The sequence below is a fragment of the Myodes glareolus genome, chromosome 15, assembly GCF_982192425.1.
Source record: "Myodes glareolus chromosome 15, mMyoGla1.1, whole genome shotgun sequence".
Lineage (NCBI taxonomy): Eukaryota > Metazoa > Chordata > Mammalia > Rodentia > Cricetidae > Myodes > Myodes glareolus.
In genome coordinates, this window is record NC_142040.1 from 73,201,677 (window position 1) to 73,223,078 (window position 21,402).

At 47.3% G+C, this 21,402-nt stretch overlaps 1 protein-coding gene across 4 annotated transcripts; it reads right to left on the bottom strand.

The window, feature by feature from the left end:
- Positions 1 to 1,044: 1,044 nt before the first annotated feature.
- Mtrr (5-methyltetrahydrofolate-homocysteine methyltransferase reductase) lies at positions 1,045 to 21,390 on the bottom strand. 4 transcript variants are annotated; one of them, XM_087897015.1, is made up of 16 exons: positions 21,313 to 21,366; positions 21,071 to 21,168; positions 20,263 to 20,415; positions 19,567 to 19,720; positions 16,127 to 16,244; positions 13,404 to 13,779; positions 11,952 to 12,074; positions 10,650 to 10,803; positions 9,580 to 9,668; positions 8,161 to 8,341; positions 6,784 to 6,826; positions 5,783 to 5,969; positions 5,556 to 5,674; positions 4,148 to 4,240; positions 3,868 to 4,050; positions 1,045 to 1,925 (listed from the first exon to the last, which is right to left on the bottom strand). In XM_087897015.1, the coding sequence occupies exons 3-16, from the start codon at positions 20,389 to 20,391 to the stop codon at positions 1,781 to 1,783; spliced, it is 2,094 nt and encodes a 697-aa protein (XP_087753141.1). In that variant the 5' UTR covers positions 20,392 to 20,415; positions 21,071 to 21,168; positions 21,313 to 21,366; the 3' UTR covers positions 1,045 to 1,780. The 4 variants fall into 4 exon arrangements, with proteins under 4 accessions (XP_087753141.1, XP_087753139.1, XP_087753140.1 ...); XM_087897013.1 differs by lacking the exon at positions 21,071 to 21,168 and having other exon boundaries at positions 21,313 to 21,390; XM_087897014.1 differs by lacking the exon at positions 21,313 to 21,366 and having other exon boundaries at positions 21,071 to 21,253.
- Between the last annotated feature and the right edge of the window lie 12 nt (positions 21,391 to 21,402).

Sequence of the window (21,402 nt, forward strand, 5' to 3'; positions counted from 1 at the left end):
ATTAAACCCACTAGTCAGGAAAATTTAATAGGTGTCAAAAACAGAATTTGGATTTCCATGCAGTGTCAACCAACCCCATTTAAAAAGAAGAATATCAGCATTAAATAAAGCATAAAACAGAGGAGAGCTGACTTATGTCCACACAGGCAACAGTGCTTTCATTAGCTTTGAGTTGATCCCCCTTCCAAACAGGGGAAGCTTACCCAGGCAACCACATACGACAAATAAGTTTAAATTATCTCCGTTTTCAGCCTTTTTGAGTTGAAAATAACTCACTGACATCCATCTGAGGCAAACTGTACCACCTGAGTGAGGCTGATTGTGGCTTAAAAGATGGGAGAAAAACCAAACCAGACCAGACCTCCACACTTGGGTCTACGAGGTCATCACGGTGTGTGCCAGGGTGATCATGTCACGGTATTTAGTTTATCTGCTCTGGTTTTGATTAGATCTGGTCAAAATCGGATTCATGAATGTTCATCTTTATATTTGAACCTTTAAAATATTTATTATTAATACCAGAGAAGCAAAATAAAAATAACATTGTGGGGTCCCAAGGGATCCTACTTTATATCTTGGCTGTGATTTATAAAAGAAAGAAAATATATAATATGCATGAAACAAAACGTACGTATGACGTTCTAATTAGAAGGAATGGTGGTTTATGTGTGTGACTTGCTGAAGGCCAGGGACTGTCATCCTAAGTGATTTTTACCTGAGCTAGTTATACTGAGTCAGCTGACAGGACCCAGGACGGTTTGGAGACACATCCCTGGGTAGGTCTGTGAGAGGTTATCTGGCTTGGGCTAACTGGGGTGGAAAGACCCACACTAAATGTTGCCAGACCTGTGCTATGGGTGGGGCTCCAGAGTGTATGAAAGGAGATAGCAGGGCACAGGCAGTCTTCCCTTGACTGTGGATGTGACGTGACCGCTGCCTTCAGCTTCTGCCGCCATGAGTTCCCCACCATTGTGCACTGCACACCAGACTGAGCTAACATACCCCTCCTTAAGTCGTTGAGTCCCAGCAACAACACACAAGTGCTACAGAGCCCTTTCATACGCTTTATTTTCATAACTTTCAAGAATCTGGAAGCAGAAATCTAATTGGAGTATTTTAAGGCTAGGATACAATCTGAGTGTATCACAGAAATAAAATCAGTTTTGGGAAACCCCAAATGGAAAGGAATCTACGAGAAGGACAAGGTGCAGCATGGCAGCAATGTGCACATGATGTCTGGGGGCGGGGCAGGCAAACGCCTGAGCTACAGAGCATTGCACATCATCATAAAGAAAACAGCAAAGTACGGTTTCAAATATATTTCAAAATAGATTTCTAATAGCATAAAACCCTTATTTTATAAGGATGACCATAAAATTAAAATATTTTATCAGAAATAGAATTTTGATAATAAACCACAATTAAATAATCATATAAACATCTAAAAAGTATGCTTCACATCTAATTTAAATATTACTGGTATGACTACTGCTCTTTCTGTGGAGAGAGCTAACATGTCCACGGTTTTCCATGATGTGCGCAGGCGTAGGCGAGCCATCGGCTACCTGTCCTCCTGTGGGGCCCACACGCGAAGAGAGCAACCTCTCCACCCCTACAGTGCGGTGCTGGGTGGGGCCACAGGGGAGGAGTGGGAGACTGCACCAGACTCGCAAGTGATCTGTTCCCTACCCAACCTCCTCCAAGAAATAGTCAAAAAATTTTACACTCAGCTTCAGTAAAATTGTCTTTTGGCATCTTACGGGGAAAATGTCTTCCGCTTTTATGACCAAATATCCTGGAGGTATCGCCTCTCTTGCTTTAGCGCTGCCAGAGTTTTCACTGCCTCCAGCTTACTCACTGCAGCCTCTTTGCTTACGATTTCTACAAGGGCGTCGTTCACATCTTTAGCCATATTCTTGGCATCTCTAGAAAACAAAACAGCATGCTTTACCAAACAGGAATTCTTTTTTAAACCAAATCCTCTTTATTAATTAATCACATACCTAGCTCCCTCTCACCCTGACATCTTTATTTTTTCCTCATTTCTGGAATGTTTCCCACAGATATCCAGCTTCACTGACCCCAGGTCATGTCTTCACCCAGGGTGACCACTCTAGAGCTGGTCACATGGCTCCATGGCTCACCGCTCCCCTAGAGCAGCCCAAGGAGGGAAGTCCAGCTCTGGATCACCTGTCTGACCCCTTCCCTCTCCCACAGCACACAGACCTGCTCGCTCTCATCCTCCCAAGCCTTTGTACACGAAGCGAGAGACCCTTCACCAAGGACGGGTCTTGGCTCCTGAAGGCAGCGGAGGCACCACCTCAAGTGTCGCTGTCCCTTGCTAACTCCATGTTAATGAAGCACTGCTTCCAGGCCTCTCCCACAATGGCTGCTGAGGTCAGGTAGGGACCTCACTTCTCCATGTATCTCCCAATGCCCGAACAGTGCAAGCACTCAGCAGGTGCTCCAATGTTTGGATGAAGACATTAGCCAGGAGGACGTGATGTCTGGAATACAGCCTGTCCTGTCAGTTGAGGTAAACGGTCATCTTTCTCATTCCTCATCTTTGCCTCAGCCACTCCAGAGCATCGGTGCCCATGGCCCGACCCTCTGCCACATCTCAGGCACTCTCTCCTTCACCTCACTTGACTGGCAGCTGGCTCCGACAGGCTCTCCCTCCCTCAGTGTTCTCTGCTCCAGCCTGCTTCACTAGTGACTCAGCCTTCGTCTCTGAAGCCACTCGTGTTCCCCAGGAAGGACTCGGTGACTGGAAGGGGCTATGCAGGGGAGGACTGAAGAGTCTGGAGATAGCCACGTTAGCTCACAACTGGCTCATCTGTGTAATTAGCTGGTCTGCTACTTACAATCTAACACTTCAGTCTCAATGAGACCAAAATGCCCTCTGCAAACACAGAGATCAAGAACTTCAACAAAAGCTAAATGAAAACATAAACCAACAGAGTGTGTGGCGTCTGCAGTGTTCTTCAGGTGAGAGCCAGAAACTACCAGGGTCATGAAATCATCTGGACAACCAAAAACAGCCTTGAAAAGCTGAATCAGTCGGGATTTCACCTTCCGCATCATAGTTAAAAAGTCTGAGAAAAGCTTGGCTAACTGAAGCCAGCAAAGACGCAGGGTGTCTTAGGATAAACGTAAAATTTCTTATTTCAAAATTTCCTTTTATCTAGCTGAAAGTTTTAGAGTCAAGTTTTGAAATGTAGTTTCTACATGGAGCCTTTGAGTTTGTGTGACAGACACCACCACAGGATGTACATAAAGCTTAGTGCTAAGAATGACCCAGGTCTTAGACCTCCTGACCCCACAAATGGCCCTAGAGAAAATGAATGCTAATCTGAGGGGCGTTCTCAGAGTCAAATCCTACTTTCCTCTTGCTGGTTTAGTGCTGCAAGTCTCAAATGCTTTCTATACAACAAAATCCATGTGGAATTTCAATTTAAGTGACTGAAGTTTTCCTTTGAGACAGGGTTTCTCTGTATAACCTTGGCTGTCCTGGAACTCACTCTGTTGATCAGGTTGGCCTTGAACTCACAGAGATCTGTCCGCCTCTTCCTCCTAAAAGTAGGGATTAAAGGTGTGCACTACTACCTCTTGGTGTGACAAGGTTTCAACATGAATTCTCAGATGCTGAAAACATGTACCCAGAATAAAGCATTCTCCAGGGCAAGGGCCCGCACTCACACTGCTTCCCTGAAAAGAAACTCTGGCTGTTAAGTGTGCGCTAGACTTAATTGTTCACTGTGTGCTTATGTGGGAGGTAGGTGAAAACTCAGGGACCGTCACACGCTCTTCCCCGGTCCCTTGATTCATCCACAGCAGCAGAGCTGCCTTTTCCTCCTGACCACGTACCCACACACGTAAATGCAGCCATTCTCCTGGAGGAGGGTCCTGGCCACCTGCTGGCTGTGACGCTGGAGGTTGTCCTGCACATACTTTGCTGGGGCCTCCTCCCCCTCTGGGGGGGCATCTCTTGAGAAGGAGACCTTCAGGTGAGTCAAGACCCCAATCTTGAGGAAACGCCTGAGCTCCTCTCTGCAACATAACACAGCATGGTTACAGAAAGGTGGTGGCTTAAAGATGGCAAAGTCTTCACATTACAACCGTCCAGATACAACAGACGCGCGTGTACCTGAACAAATAGTCTCTGTCCTTATGTCTGCAGCCAAAAAACAGCCACATTGCTCCAAAATTTCCATCTGGGTTCTGTTCTTGGAGTTTCTCTCTAAGACAAAAAGGAGATGTTTGATATAGTGAGCATATAAACTAATACCTTATCAGGAAATATTGCCACCCAGCAGGTAGGTAAAATCCATCTTAACACTGTAACAGCACTTGCTATGTCTGGATATTATCTGGGATTTTATGCCATAGCACTCATAACTGACCCTGGGCTCTTGCTCACACTGACAAATTACACACCAGTCCTCCTTTAGAGAGTAACTCTCGGAATTTCAGGTGCTAAAGGCTTGGTTCTGAGGGGGACCCGGTAGGTGGCAGCCTCTAGTTAACTGGAGATGTGACCCGAAAGGAGGTCATGGAGCCCCTGCCAGGCCCTCTCTTTGGTTCTAGGTCACTAAGTACTGTGGGATAAATGTCCTGTGACCTGTAAAAATTTGTTACTTGTATTGGTTTAATAAAGCACTTATTGGCTAGTAGCCAGGCAGGAAGTAGAGGTGGGGTGACCAGAACAGGAGAATTCTGGGAAGAGGAAATGCTCAGTCTGCAATCACCACCGAGATACAGAGGAAGCAAGATGAGAATGTTGCACTGACTGAGGTACCAAGCCACGTGGCTAAACATAGATAAGAATTATGGGTTAATTTAAGTTGTAAGAGTTAGTTAATAATAACCCTGAGCTAGTAGGCCAGTTTATAATTAAGATAAGCATCTGTGTGTTTGTGACTGATTGGCTGAGGGGCCAGGTGGGACAGAAACTTCTGTCTACAATGGAGTGTGTGATTTGCTTCACCACACACTTCAGCATTGTGCTGTCTCAGCATCAGCCCACACGGAGGAGCCAAGGACGGGTGAGCACAGCCTGAGGGAGTTGACAGCTTAGTCACTGTCACCACGGGTGGTGAGAGTCAGGGCCCCAAGAGCAGAGCTTGAGGAAGGAGAGAGAAGGCAGATCAGTCCGCTCTACAGCATTGCTCTTCTAGATACCCACTAGGCCACTCTTCTGGTCTGGGCTCGCTTTCGACAGCTGCTACAGGTGTACCTGTGACTACTGACCCAGCTCAGGACAGGACAGCTGTACCCGCCACAGCACAAAGGTGTGCCTTAATTCCTCCCCAAGGACACATGCTGTAAGCCACAGCACAGATGAACAGAGTGACAGCTAGAAATGTTGCCATACACAGGGAAGCTCCAGACTTGGAGCTGAGACTGAAAAACACCTTCCCCATGGGGACAAATAACTACAGTACCTGACAGTAGGTGAAAACTTTTAAAGTAAAAACTTTATGACCAACACCCACTAACATGCCTGGAGAACAAAATGTGCGATCTGTCTCCACCCGAGGACAAGGAGCACACACCTGTGCTGGAGGAAGCCGATGAAGGGCGCGATGCCAGTTCCTGGGCCCACCATTATGATGGGGGCCGAAGGGTCATCTGGTAAGCGGAAAGAATGCGTTGCTCGAGGAGAGATCAGTATCTGGAATATTGAACAGGCTTTGGTGAGTGCAAAGACAACCAGGCGAACACAGACGAGCACTTAAGTGAGCTCGTGAGGGTGCGCACGTGTCAACCCCTCTCAGAGTACCTCAGGAGCCAGGGCATCAGGACGGTCTGTGTGCGGAGCTTCCGTGTTTGGCTGAAGAAATGGCGCGACCAATGTGGCCAACCAGCCTGTGCACAACCCCTTCCGCGGTGCGGCCGCTGTGATGGGGGACGGATACTCTAGGATGTTAAACACGAAGTGAAGCTTGCCGGGATGGAGTAAGCTCGAGCTGCAAAGACACAGGGACGGATGCTGCTGTCGCACTGTGTGGGGAGAGCGGGGGCTCCAATCCTTGACGCTGCTCCCGCACAGTGAGGTCTTTCAGGAAAGGCTCCAGTTCTATCTAGGAAGTGAGACGCCCCAAGGCTCTTCCTTCAAGATTCCCTACTCGGTATTTACCTGATTGAATTTATTACCGTGCCAATGACAGGGGACAAATGCACTGGGTATTATTTATAAAGCTGACAGGTATGAAAGTGAAGAAACCACCAAGTTTAGAACCACCAGGAGATAAGCTCAGTCCACACTGTATTATGTAAGAAACGGAGGGTGAACAGGGCGGGGCAGGGCATTGGAAGACACAGGCCAGCACTCACTCTGCCAGCTCCTCAGCTGCCCAGGGATGGTGAGACCTCAGCCTACTGCCTTAAACGGGAACACGGATCGTCAGGTACAAACTGTGAACACCCAGGGTACAGAAGCCCTGGGCTCTTCAGATTGCACTGTACTGTGTGTACACCGTGCCTACACTGTGTCTACACTGTGTCGAACACCCAGGGTACAGAAGCCCTGGGCTCTTCAGATTGCACTGTACTGTGTGTACACCGTGTCTGCACCGTGTCTACACCGTGTCTGCACCGTGTCTACACCATATCTACACCATGCCCTACACCGTACTTACACTGTGCTCTAGAGAGCAGGGGAGTATGCAGCACCTGGCCCAGTTCACATGTGGCAGGACTTAGGAACTGTGCATCACGTTAGTAAGCATTCACGTGTGGCAGGACTTAGGAACTGTGTACCATGTTAGTAAGTGTTCATACCTCGCACATGAGTACGGCCGAGGCTGGAGTCTGGGCAGCTGTTCTAAAAAGTAAAAACAGGCAATTAACTCAGGCCCACTGAAACAGGCACAGAACAGAACCCAGGCCTATACGTAACTTTTATATTTAGAATATCCAAAATAAGTTGTTCTCTTTTAAAGGATTTTATAGCACATGGCCCAGTGACCCCTCCCCCCACGCTGGTCTCAGGGATGAGGACACCAAGAACGGAGCCGTCAGCGACCCACAGCCAGCAGGCTCATGGCTTTCACGTGTCTACGGAGCTGCCGAAGAGACATGTCCCAGAGTTTCCGGATGGGAAATAAAGTCAAAGTCTCAAAAATATCACAGTCAGCAATTTTAGAAGATAGGAGCATGATGCCCTTTAACTTCCTGTGTTTATATATGTGATAAAAACCAACTTCCTCAGAAGTCAGTGGCTTCAAGATGCACAGGGACTTGTGGAAAAGCGACATAAATGACCCATATTTTAATTATCTGCTTATGAATTCTGTAATTTTTAAGAATAACAGAATCTCTTTTTAGTTTACTTGGGCAAAACTTTGAAATATTTCTTCTAAAATGGTTTAGTCTTAATAAAGCAAAGAAATAAAGTTCAGTAAAGAATTCATCTTAAGTTTTCCATAACACCATGAAGCCGAAAAGTACCAGCCAGCTGGCTTAGACATTGGAAAGGGGGAGACGAGCCTCACATAGTGATTTTTTTTCCCAAAAAAATTTTTTTGGGAGGAAAATAAGGGAAAAAAACCACTAAGAAACCAAAGGATCGGAAAGTCTGGCTAGAACAGGCCTCCAAGCGCCCCCTGCTGGCTCAACACGAGGACTACATACACATGTGACTGTTAAACAGCCCTGCTCTACAGGCAGACAAACGCAGGCTACTGAGATGGCAACAGGATCCTGCCCACCGCTCACGGCCACCACTCCAGTCACCAGGCTCGGGAGTATCAGTCTGCATTACCAGGGCCCCTCTGCTCCTGACCTCCTTACTTCTGCACCTGGACGGGAGTGTTTCTGCATTCTACACAGGGTGCATGCTACACCCAATTACACCACATTCTGATTGGTGAAATCACTCTCCCTCCGAACAGCTACTGCTAGATAAAACTCAGCTAAACTACTTCACTGAAAAGAAAAAAAAAATCACAGTTGGATAAATTAATAGAGAAAATGACGGTGACATTAATTATGAGAAAAATGAAGAAAAAAAATCAGTAAGTGTGAAAGAGGGAGGAACTGTGACTTCCAGGAGGGAGCCCAGATGTCACTATAGCCGGTCACCCCCTTTCAGATGTGGCCACAGCGAGACACGAACGGCCAGCCTCCTTCACTGGCGCCGGGGCAGGGACGACTCACCGAGCAGCAGGCTGAGCGGAGGGTGGCAGGACGGGAAGGCGAGGAGGAGGTCCAGCAGGCAGGCGCTGGCCTCGCGGATGAAGAGGTTGTAATCGGCGGCCCCCTGTTTACTGCACAGCTCCTGCAGCCTCCGCTGTTCAGCCGCGTTGCTGGTGCAGTCCACCAGGGCGCGCAGGAACGCCTGCGGAGAGAGGCCGGCGGTGAGCTGCTCTGTGAATTCAAGCCAGTCACAGCTATATGGTGAGACCTTGTCTCTAATGAATGAATGAATGAATGAATGACTAAGAAATGGAAGAGAGAGAACACGCTGAAACAGCAGAAAACATTTCAAGGCTTTAAAGTATAAATAATTAAAAATACCAAATATACTCGAAAAAAAATTATTTTACACATATGTTCCAAATGTGTGCAAAGACTATCACAGTACGGAAATTTCTATTTAGACATTTCCTCTACCATGGAAAATCTCCAAACATGTTCATGATCAAGCCAGTGAATATGATGCATTCATTAAAAACACCCTCAGTCTTTCCACACCAGAACATGGACGTGATGTGGAACAGGAATTAGATTCTAGAATTAAACTCCAAGGGTGTGATTATAAAACTCTGACATCCTATGTCACATTCACACAGATCTTTTTAACACAGCATATTTTGTATAGTAAAGAAAATATATTTACATATACTTTGTAAAACTTATAAAGCAGGTAAAGACAAACTGAATTAATTAAACATAAGAAGTTCTCACCAAAATGAATTCTGTGTCTAAGACTCTAAGGCAACCAGTTTACTTCCCAGGACCAGCAGTGCGTAGGCACCGGCTCAATGGGAGATGGAAGCCCGTCTTGTATTAGCACTGTCCGCCTGCTCAGACAGTTCCAGTCCAGCACAGCAGTTTAGAGAACTGCAGCTATTCAAAGAACGTTTAGGGAAAAAATAGCTGCAAGCATTTTAAATACAGTTCCTGGTGTAATACTGACCTCTAGTGGCTCAGTCTAGTCTAAAATCCCTCTACAGTCAACAGAGGCTTCCAAACCCTTCCAGCTCCCAAAGACTCCCACTAGGCAGTAACCACAGATCTGCAGTCACACAGCTGGTGATGGGGGAGGGGTGAGAGCCCTGTGTCCTGCCGTGGAGGAGGAGGAGGAGGAGGAGGAGGAGGAGGAGGAGGAGGAGGAGGAGGAGGAGGAGGAGGAGCGGCGCAGTGCAGCCTAGGCTGTCACCTGTTACTGTGTGACATTGATGCCAGGTGATAGGGCAGCTGAAGGAGATCCGTTCCCACGACATTAGAAAGACACCTGAACTATCTTTACAGCTCTAAGGGGCAGGTATCAGGCTCATGCAAAAGCCCTAAACACGCACTGCCCATCTTCCGCACTGCCCATCTTCCGAGTCACTCAGGGACAAAGAGAAATACCTTTTTAGGAACGGCCCGTATTTCCAGACACCAGGTGAGGATGAACTGGAGGGAACGGCCCTCGGGCACATGCTGAGGCACAGCAGCTCCTGGCAGATGAGGCAGAAGGTTCAGGGCAGAGAAAAGACACAGCCACAAACACATCGTTAGAACAGCTCTGCATTCTCCAAAATACAGCTAGCTGAGACACTATCATGTGCAATGTTGAGGCAATGTTCAAGAAGACACTGGCAGAAACAAGTAAGTCAGGAAGAACCCGCCACTTCACAAAAGTAAGAGACTGATAAATTCAAAATGTACCAAATAAAAGACTATCTAAACAGAGTGAAAAAGATGACCATGTTCCAGGAAAATTAAAAGTAAGCTCAGTGCTGGAGAGATGGCTCAGTTATTAAGCATGCCAACTGGTCTAGAGGACCCCAGTTCAGTTCCTGCATCCACATGCCTGTAACTCTGCCTCCAAGCATCCAGCACAATGTGGTGCATACACACACATACACCCCAAAATAAAAATAACTCTTTTTAAAAAACAGGAACTTTAGGACTGAATAAGTGCAAGCAATATTAATACTTTAAGTAATAAAACAACTTCACTTATTTATAGCAAGTTATTTTTACATAATAACATGTGACAATGAGAAGTAAACACAATGCGAGTTTCACACACAGGCTCTGGGCTCCTTCAACATCCACTAGTGAGCGTTGCCACACTACTCACTGCAAATAAGAGCAGCACCAAGGAGTAGCCAGCACCGGAGTCGCTGGTGGCCATGCATGTGCGTGTGCGGTCACAGGCAGCATGGAGAAGCGACCAGCACCGGAGTCGCTGGGGGTCATGCATGTGCGTGTGCGGTCACAGGCAGCATGGAGAAGCGACCAGCACCGGAGTCGCTGGTGGCCATGCATGTGTGTGTGCGGTCACAGGCAGCATGGAGAAGCGACCAGCACCGGAGTCGCTGGGGGTCATGCATGTGCGTGTGCGGTCACAGGCAGCATGGAGAAGCGACCAGCACCGGAGTCGCTGGGGGTCATGCATGTGCGTGTGCGGTCACAGGCAGCAGCCATCTTACCTCTCTTCTTGGTGTCTGTCTTAATTTTCAGGGTGACACGGTGCTCTCGTTTGTCAGTCAGCTGCAGCCTGTGAAGCAGACCCGCGACCTCAGAGTCACTGTTTGGACAGATCACATTGAAGGAATCTCCAGGTTGATGGGAAAACTCAGTTTTCTAGAGAAGGACCAAGGTGAAACTGAGTATGTCTACTCATCCAACAAACACACTTTTACTAGGAGTTATTCTAGAAAAGACCAGGGATCCCACCACTGGGGAGCCACAGGCCAGCCTGGTCTTCAGAGTGAGACACCACCTTAAACAAGGCAAACAAAACTGTGCGGGGGTGGGGTGGGGGCAGAAAGCTCTAGCCAGTGCATTTGCAGGGCAAAGTTCAGATCCCCAGGATTCACATAAATGCTGGTGGGTGTGTGCCACCTGAAAATCTAGCCTTTGAAGGTGGAGACAGGGTATGCACACCCCACACCGCACACCCAGCCATCCTGGAGAGCTCTGGGTTGGACTGAGACGAGCTGCTTCAGTGAACGAGATGGAGAGTATTCCGGGAAAATTCCTGGAATTACCTCCTAGCTCTTGCAGGCCTGTGTGCACTCACATATGCACACACACGTACACACACACACACCACATCCCACTGCATTTAATAGAACATGGAGTTTCTCACTAGCATAGACACAATACAGTAGGTTTGATGGCTGCCATTTCTGTTTCTATCAGAAGCCTCTACCAAATGTTCACAGACACCATGAAGTGCTCTGATTTTCCTGGGACTTTGCTTCTTGGGACGTTCTTCAAGATAAAGGGCTGACGTAATGACCGAAACATCCCTCAGAGAGCACACGCAGATGGACCCTCAGATGGGGGTCAAACGGCCAGGTACAGCCCCAACACCACAGGCAAATGCTCTCTGGAGAGAGATTTCTGAACCTTTCCAGAGCCTCCACAGACCAGGAAGACTGCTCTGAGAAGCTGGTGCTTTCCTGACCATCTAGTCTGAGCTTTATTTCTGCCTTGCAGGCTAATTCCTTCCGCTGGCCTGCCACAGGTGGAATGCCCTGGAACCCACTGCTCTCTCCGGGCTTGTGACACGGTGCTGCGCTCTGCTCTGCCAGTGCCGGCCACGTCCCATCTCACCTTTGCTCTGAAGTAAAGGAGAGAGGCTCGGAGAAAACGACAGGTCAGGAATAAAATGGCCAGGCGCCCTGCCAGAGACACCTCCTCCTGGGTGTAGTAACCAAGCGCCCAAAGGGCCCATGTGTCTTCACGCTACAACTGTGGTGAGAACGAACTCCCTAACAACTTACTGAAATGTCCAGTTCCAACAGCAGCGTGGTCTTCACGGCGTCATCGGAAGTCAGCTGAATAGCTTTGGAAATTGGGACTTGAAAAACTGGATCCTCCAAAGTCACAGATGCCCGGCTTTCCTCCTAGAGAAACAAACGGGATGAAATATAATGGGAAGCAACCCCCAGAACCACATTAGAAGTCCAGACACGGTGGCATGCACCTGTCATCCCAGCACTAAGAAGCAGAGACAGGCAGAGCCCTGGGACTAGTAGGGCAGTCGGCCACACCTACTGGTGAGCAGGCCTGACGGAGGAAGGGTACTCCTAGTTTTAGTTATTTCAGAGGTACTTGTGACCAGTGGTCCCATAAGGAGAGCACAGGGCTTAGGAAACTGCATAGAAACCTAGAGAGTTCTTTGTGATGTCTTCCAGTTCCTTTCCTAACTTGATTTTATTATAATTAAAAATAGGAAACATCTTAACAAATGAAAGCCAATGAACTTTGGACAATTTGGCATATGGGAAGGTTGGGGAAAGTCAGAGCCGGAAGCCGGAGCCCCAGTGGGTGCGTGGGTGGGGGGCGACTCTGGAACGTGACCCTTGGAAGAACTGCCACCAGTACCAGCTCAGTCCTCGGCCAGCTCTGAAAGTAGGGCTCAGCCTGTGGCAGTCATACCATTTCAGCCACCTCCCCTTCAGTGCAGTCCAAATTCCAGGGCCACGATGGCCATAAACCCAGACAATCACTAAGAACCAGTCCGCTTTTCAAAAATCCCAAGGGAGGCTGAGGCCTCTGCTGAGAACGTACCACAGCTCAGCTTCTCACTGTGTCTCCCGCTTTTACCCCTGCAGCCACATGCAACTGCAAAGAAGGACATCTCACAGTCTGACTCTCGCCATCAGTGACATTTAGTGCTAGAGAAGCTTCCGCAGGCTGCTAGGACAGGAGTCTGCAGCTGGACACCCACCCGGGTGACGAGACCTCTGCACTGTGACAGACAGAAGGCAGAGATGCAGCACAGACAGCAATGCAAACGCAGAGTTGGGGAGCCCATCAACAAAAGCTGGGGGAGTATGGACGAGAAGGGGTGCCGAGGTTCTGTCCTGCAGGGCCAGATGAACTCAGAGCACCTGAGAGATGGCGTGCGCAGGCTGAGGACTCAGCCACCGAAAGCGAAGACACGCAAGGCTATGCCAGGGATGTAAACAAGACTTCTGCAACATCAAGCCCTTGTAACAGAGGGGCCTAGCTTTGCTGGGAGCCTTTTCTGTGCAGGCCTCTGGTGAGCACTCCTCACAGGAGCGGCTACAGACGGCGCACAGCACCATGGCATGGTCGCTGTGGAACTGTTGTTACAGCTGGAGACGCTACTGCACTCGGTCCGCGAGTCTCGGACCCCTGTCCTGATGTCACAAACAAGCACAAAGCAAGAGCTCACAGTGAGTGGCATCATAAAGTAAATCTCTCACCTGGCCAGACGGCTCCTGAAGATGGACCTCCAGATACTCAGGGGGCAGAGCTGGGATACTCAGAGAGGCTTGTGAGAGTGGGGGAACTGAGCGGACGAGCGAGGACTCAAAGTCTTCGATCAAAGCACTCGCCTGACTCCTGTTCGTTTCATTTTGTCCCCAAACCTCAGGGCCCTTCGTGTCCGCATCCTCTAACCTCAGAAGCTCAACTTGCGACTGGAGGTGTAGCAGCTCCAGACCCACAGCAGTGTCCGAGGGCGTGTCTGATGGCTGTGGGGGCACACCACTCATCTCCCCTTGTTCTCCGAGCATCTTAAAGAGGTTTGTGAGGGCAGCCCAGAGCCCGGCGATCCACGGCTCGACCACGAGCTCTAAGCTGTATGGAACACAGGGGAAGAAACCAAGGCCTGAGTTGTGCATCTGAGCACAATGGTGAAATAACAAGCAGCCTGTCCACTCGGCAGAGTACTGTACCCAACTGCTAAAAGCACTAAACAGACTACTCAAAAAATACACAAATGATGATTTTTCAAAAGCACAGCATTGCACTAATTAGCACCGTACCACTGAACACGCATACAAAGCAAACGAGCTGAGAGATGAAGCATTCCGCCAGATAATGGGAATCTAACGGCCCTCATAGCTGGCTGTCTTCATTCTAAGGAGCTAACACTTTACAGGTGTGGTCAAACCTGGCAACACAGAGCTTAGCCACACTGTGTTACAAGTGGTCATTACACCAGCCGAAGGTGCCACCTCACTTTGTCTATAAATTTATTGATCTTTCTCCTATAGATATAAACAAAAAATCATTCTAAATTAAAACTAAATGTTTAACTAAGTAAGTTCCCTCCCCACCTACCAATCTATGAATGTGTCCTTTAAAATGCACTCTCTCTCCCTCTCTCTCTCCTCCCTCTTTAGATTTCCAGAGAGGTTAATCTCAGGAAAAGAATTCCTTCCTTCTCCCTCCCTCCCTCTTTCTTTGGGAAGTGGAATCACTCAGTCCTAACTTGCAGAGGTTCAGCTAGGACTAACAAAGCCCGACACAGCCACAGTGTTCCTGACACATCATGAACAACGGTGGCTAAAGAGAGGGCGTGGACAAGACAGTGTGAGGCAGACACTGAAGGAAATGAAATGATCATTTTTCATCTCAATTGAAAGGCAGCATCAATGCCTCATCACTGTGATAGGAGACCATCAGGAGGCTCATCTCAGACCTCCATCTTCCCAGACTGTGAGCCCACTGAATTCACTAGGAGTTCGGTGCTACAGACGGCCGTTACCCTGGGGAGTTTACGAAAGCAAGTTCAACAGTAAATTACATGTAAAGCGTCACTCTTGCAACTGAGAAAGAGTTAGACAATGCTACCAGTAACTGTGAAGGGAGCCGGTGCCCACTCAGTGCACGCTGGGAAGAAGCATGGTCCTTGTCCGTGAGCATCAGTCTATCTTACTGCAGCCTGAACCTTCACAGTGCATCCCACAATTATCCATCTCAGGCACAGAAAGATGAGTGAGCAAAGACTCTTGGTCAAGTGGGAATGGAAGATTTCAACCCAGGCACATGAGAACAAGAGCATTCTCAGCTTTTCAGACAAAAAAGTCTTCAGCCAAACACCTTTACTCTGGATGCACAAAGCGGTCAGGCTGAACATTTAAGATGTACAAACTACTGAAACACAGTCAGGAATTTTAATACTTGATCAAGTACATGACCCATAACCCTCTGAAGAGATCTATGTGCGGTACCATAGGAAATGAGCCTAAAAGACTGATACAAGCATTATATCCTACAGTTAAACCAAGCTCGCAAAAAGACAGCTCAAAATAAAGCCGCAAGACAAGCAGGTAACATGGAAAATGCCGGAACTTGGTCACTGTGAGGGAACCATGCATCAGACTGGACCCTTCCTAGCACTGCAGCTGAAGGAACTCACGGGAGGCCAGGGCACCGTGCAGGATGAGGGGAAACGTGAGAAGTCCCTGCACACCCAGAAAAGGAGCACTGTGAAGAACAGGACATCAATGACGTCATTATCTCTACAGAAGGTCATTTACTGACACGCTGACTGGAAATTCATTCAGTGTTTTCACAGAATTAAAAACAAACAAAAACAAAACAAAACAAAAAACAAAAATGTATACTTTCATCTGACTACAATAATGATGGCTAAAGTTTAAACAGCAGACTCTGAAAGAACAGGGCTGCAGACCTAGACAGAAGGTGGATTTGGAAGCCTGTGCACAGGCTCAAATACTGAGCTCCAAAAACAAAAAAGGGTAACAGTGCACTCCATTAAGACGGTAAGAGACAGCCAAGACATGCCGTGTCAGTGATGCTTGGCCTGAGGGCTCTTTCCACTAGAGGAGATGCTAACAGGGACCCTGTGAGCAGGGCAAAGAAAGGACATGCAGGCAATATCAACGTTGCCAGAAAAACACTCACTCTTACAAATACTTCCATACTCTGAGACTCATGTAACCTGCCAGATGCTTCCCTCTTTTACAGATACTGGGGGTTGAGGTTGGGATGCAGGATGTGACAACACAGGCCAATCAGGTTCCACTCATCTGACCTTCCTGGGTTCCGGTTAAACGATGAGATAAAATGAGGCTCTCCGATGACCGTCAGTGCTAACCCAAGCCAAACATTTATAAGCGCACCAACTTCCACCATGTGAGAGAGTGTACTGGAAACGGACATGCACTGTTCTTACCCTACACAGTCATCGGCATGTCCGGTGTCATAGAAATGCTGGGCTCCCAGCTCCTGAAGTCGTTTATCAATTACTTTCCCTCCGTTGCAGAAGTATGTGTATTCCGAGTCACCCAAACCTAGAGAACCCAAATAGACACTCAGTGCATGCAAAGGCTCAACAACATAACAGAGAAATAAAATGTCTATATGCTATCCTGTACTCTGACACATACAGAAGAAATAATGTATAGATCCACATTTCCTTATTTCTTCAGCAAGGCCAAGCATGCAATGTTTTTCTACTGTACAGCATGAAAGCACCAGAGAGCAACAAAACAAACTGGTACTGGTCAGGAAAATACACATACTTAACATTTCTGCTTCCATGAATTAATGCAACAATGCAGAAATCTGAAGAAATAGGACAAGTGGCTTTGAAATCAGTCTGTCATGCTTGGTGGCAAGCTGTTTAACCTGCTGAGCCGTCTTGCCGGCCCTTCTGATCCTTACTATAACCTGTTTAAATTATACTTTACAAAGCTCTAGATCATTTTTTTTTTAACATGTGATGTGTAACACGAGGGGCCGGCTTGTTGGGGTTTCCGTCCCATCTGGTACCCCACAACCGGCAAATCCCAAAGAAAATCACACAAAGTCTACCTTAGGTTATAAACTGATTGGCCCATTAGCTCAGCCTTCTTATTGACTAATTCTTACATCTCACGGTAACCCATAATTCTTGTCTGTGTTAGCCATATGGCTTGGTACCTTTTTCAGCTGTCAGCTCACATGTTGCCTCTTTGGTGATCTGGGCAGGAAATGGCAGAGGGAGCTTCCTGCTTCCCAGAATATTCCTGTTCTCATCGTCCTGCCTCTACTTCCTGTCTGGTTGACCCACCTATACTTCCTGCCTGGCCAATCAGTGTTTTATTGAAATACATGATTGACAGAATACAGATAATTCTCCTGCACCACTTCCCCTTCTTTTTTTTTAAAAAACAACAAAGGAAAATATCCATAGTCCGTTTTATGGGAATGTGGGCGTAGTATTCCAGGCTACTTCCTGCTGGTTGGGGGCACTGATGATCTTATGAGGACCTAAAGAAAATTTAGAGTTATAATCAAGTCCTGCCTGGAGTATCCTATGAGTCTCGGTCATCTCAGGCAGCAATCTTGAACCTGTTCTGGATGAAGAACTCTGTCATCTGGGCCACTGTTCCTATTAGAGATTTCTCAGGTGGTCTTCCTTTATCGAACCTGATTTTTCTTAACTCAGAATGAATTCACAGCCTCTAATTTCCTGTGGAAACAAATGCATAATCTCTTCTCCAAAGGAGTATACCTTTTGACTTCAATTTTGAAGCCAAGGTATTTTTAAAATACCTCTCTTGGGTTAGTTCAGCAGCATTTATAAACAAAAGTCCTTTAGCAGCTGTTGCTCCTTCCTCAGCATTCAAACAATTTAAAGAGAGCATAATAGCATACAGTATCAAGATTCTCTGTGTATTTTCCATCTTTATGCGGCTTTATTTTAACCTCTATTTCTTTTAACTTTTGAGACAGGTTCTCTGTATATCTTTGTCCTGGAATAACTCTGTAGACCAGGCTGTCCTTGAACTCACAGAGATCAGTCTGTCTCTGTCTCCCAGGCATTGGGTTTAAAGGTGTGTGCTACCACACCTTGAAGTCACAGAGGTCAATTACCTCTGCCCCTTAAAGTCTTAGAGGTCAATTTACCTCTGCCTCCCAAGTGTTGGGATTAAAGGTGTGTACCACCACACCCAACTACTCTCTTTCTTTCTTTACTTTAAGAACTTTAACTTTTTTTGTCAAGTCTGCATATATTTTAAACACACTATAAACCATTTAGAGGTTTTTTTTCTTTGAATCTCTCTTTACTGTATACCTCTCTTTTTCTGACTACATGAGTCTTTAAGGAGAAGATTAAAGCCGTGGCTTTGATGGCTAGATCCAGCCCATTCCTTAGCTTTCCAGCCTCGTGACGAGGTACCTCTGGCTGTAGCCATGTTTATCGCCACAACTCTATGGCGTTTCAAGGTCCTTGCCAGCAAGTAAGCTGCAACACTATGCTCACAGACTACACTCAGTCGGACTGCCTGCCTGAAAGAGTCAGAGTTTGCCCTGGCAGGACGGCCGACATTTTAAAACAGCACAGCTTTTTTTCCTGCTACGTCTGAAAACCGAAAAGCATGCATTCAGCTTTTTATCAACACTGTTTTAGTGTTTTGTGGCAGGACCTCTTGAAAGAGCTGCAGGGTTTTGCAGTTAAAGCTGAGTCAGGAAGCCTCTCTTAGATGAGAATGCTTGCTTGCCTCTAGCAAGCAGAGCAGACCCGAGAAATTGCTGCCACAAGAAGACATGCTTTACTCTATTCCTTCCCAAGCTTTCTCAAGCTTTCTGTGGATTCAGTTATCCACGTGGGCACCATATGTAACACGAGGGGCCGGCCTGTTGAGGTTTCCGTCCCATCTGGTACCCCACAACCGGCAAATCCCAAAGAAAATCACACAAAATCTACCTTAGGTTATAAACTGATTGGCCCATTAGCTCAGCCTTCTTATTGACTAATTCTTACATCTCACGGTAACCCATAATTCTTGTCTGTGTTAGCCATATGGCTTGGTACCTTTTTCAGCTGTCAGCTCACATGTTGCTTCTTCGGTGGTCTGGGCAGGAATGGCAGAGGGAGCTTCCTGCTTCCCAGAATATTCCTGTTCTCATCGTCCTGCCTCTACTTCCTGTCTGGTCGACCCACCTATACTTCCTGCCTGGCCAATCAGCGTTTTATTGAAATACATGATTGACAGAATACAGATAATTCTCCCGCACCAGTGACGGATATGACCACGGGCAAAGAGCTACTAACTACAGAGCACAGAGTCTCACCTCTGAACTGCGGAGTCACTTCTAGCAGGCCAAGTGAAAACATACGAATTATTTTATTAATTTTGACTCCCTAGCTGGTTCTCACATACTAGGGACTGAAAAACCACAGTTCTGAAGTTATGTTCCTAGGGAACATACTCGTTTAGAGACCTGTTGTTATCTTAAACAACTGAATATCCGAATTGTTTGCTCCTTCAAGAATCTACCTTAGGTTTGCAGTGAGGCCTAGACACTAAGATTCTGAAAATATTCCATGGCTACTGGAGAGGTTTTGCAGAGTGCTGGGGGGTATAGCTGTAGCTGAGTGGTAACATGCTCTGCTAGGAGGCCCTGGGTTTGATGCCCAGATATACCCAGGACGAGGGGAGCAGAGAATCAGAACATTGCTTTGGAGTATAAGTTAGACTATCATTGACATTTCTATATTTTATATAGATATAATATTTATGTAAAAATAAAAGACACATGCAATTATATTTCATGATTTTGAAAGCTATATTCCTATATCAAAGCAATAACTGCAAACATTAAAAACAAAGCACAGTTCATTACCCAATAATCCATACCGCAGGTGAGCAAAGAAGTCTGTGGGGAGTGTCTTGTTGTTTATTTCCTTAACAAACTTGAGGGCTGTGTCGGGTGGATCTCCAGTTCCTGTGGTAGATACGACCATCACCAGAGGAGCAGTCTCTGTTTTCAGGTCATACTGCAACACAAGGAGATCAAATCAGGACGCAGGAGTGCATGAACTTGTGATTTAACACACCGGCAAGAGCAGGACAAACCAAACAGAAACAACCAGCCCGGTTTCCTGTCTTCCTTCTTGCTGGGTTATTGCAACAAATACTAGTGACCAGTCCTGTGACCAGGTGCAAAGGACACTGCCGTTTTCGCTCCTGTTTGCTGATGAATGAAGCATACACCACTGCTACCATTTACAGGCAGCGAGTATCTGTTTCAGTTTCTAAGATTTTCTAACTTAATCCAAATGCTTACGTATACATTAAAGATAGTATCTGTCTGCTTCATTTTCTAAGATTTTTTTTTCAACCTCATCGACATGTATACATCTAGGTTTAATCTCAGTTAGTTGGTAGGATGTTCCCAAGTTTAAGTTTTGCCTGGGCTACAGTGTGAGTTCTGGCCAGCCTGGCTGAGCCCCTTAACAAAAATGTGGAGAGGAATGCATACAGAGCTTCATTTCACATCATACAGCACAGGAAAAGCCGCAGGCACAGCTGCCCTTACCTTTCCCGACTCACTAACACAGTGAAGATCTGCAGAAAATCCGTGCAACACAGCCTGCTCACTTATCTCTTCCGCGATGGCCTTCGCCTGTCCTCGCTGTGTGGCATACAGCAGCAAAAACCTTCTCATCACCTCAGGTCATCTAGGGTGAGACTGAAAAACCAAAGGAGAGAAGGGGATACTATTTAATGAAGCAGGTAACCAACAGGTATTCGTTTTACAGTAATCTTTACACTTGTTTCTTGGCATTGAGAGAATTAAGACAGGAAGCATACAGAAGGGAGACTCTTAATCACTCTTAACCGCGGTGCTCAGAAATCCTCTCCCGATTTCCAGTTACGTTTGGACCTTGCAAGTATCTTTCAGAGGTGCACACTTATATGGGAGTGATCCGAACCTCAATTCTGCTCACACGCAGAATCATCTGCATGATTAAGGATGGCAAGGTGAAGGGCCTGAGCAAAGTTCAAACACAGTGTCACTTACAAAGGTCTTCTTATTTCTTCGTTTTAAAAAGCCCTAACTGCACAGCGTTCCCCTAAAACTGGGAGATTCCTCTTTCCTGCTGGATCCTATTCAAAGCACTGACCGTCATCAAGAGTTCCCACCATTAAATATAAATCAGCCATTAGTGTACACGGACTTGCACACGGGGGCGGTATTTCTAAGCCACGCCCCACCTGGGAGATAACCAACAACAAAATTACAGAACATAAAGGGGAGGGGGATTCTACCTAGCGGCTAACCCTGAAAGGCTGTCAGTCTGCAGGAAAGGAGCCCACCATAGCTGTATGCTCTTGGGGCTCACCTGCCTGCGAGCCAGGACACAGGAGCTTACAGGTGACATCCGCTGGGTCGTAGAGCTGACAGAACGCATGCGTGACTCGCAACGCGACACGTGCGGGGCTGGCGGGGTTGCGGGAAAGGTTGGCGAAGCAGCCTCCTCCCACCGCACCCTGTCAGCTCCCAGCGACCCCGGAGACCCAGGAACGCCATCCCCAGCGCGCAGGCGCGAGCCCCGGCTCCCCGCCACCCCCGGGTCGCGTGTACCTCCAGCCGCCGACTCCCTCACGGGACACCGCCTGGGAACACTGCGCACGCGCGCCCAGGCATCGACCGCGCATGCTCCTCACGCACCAC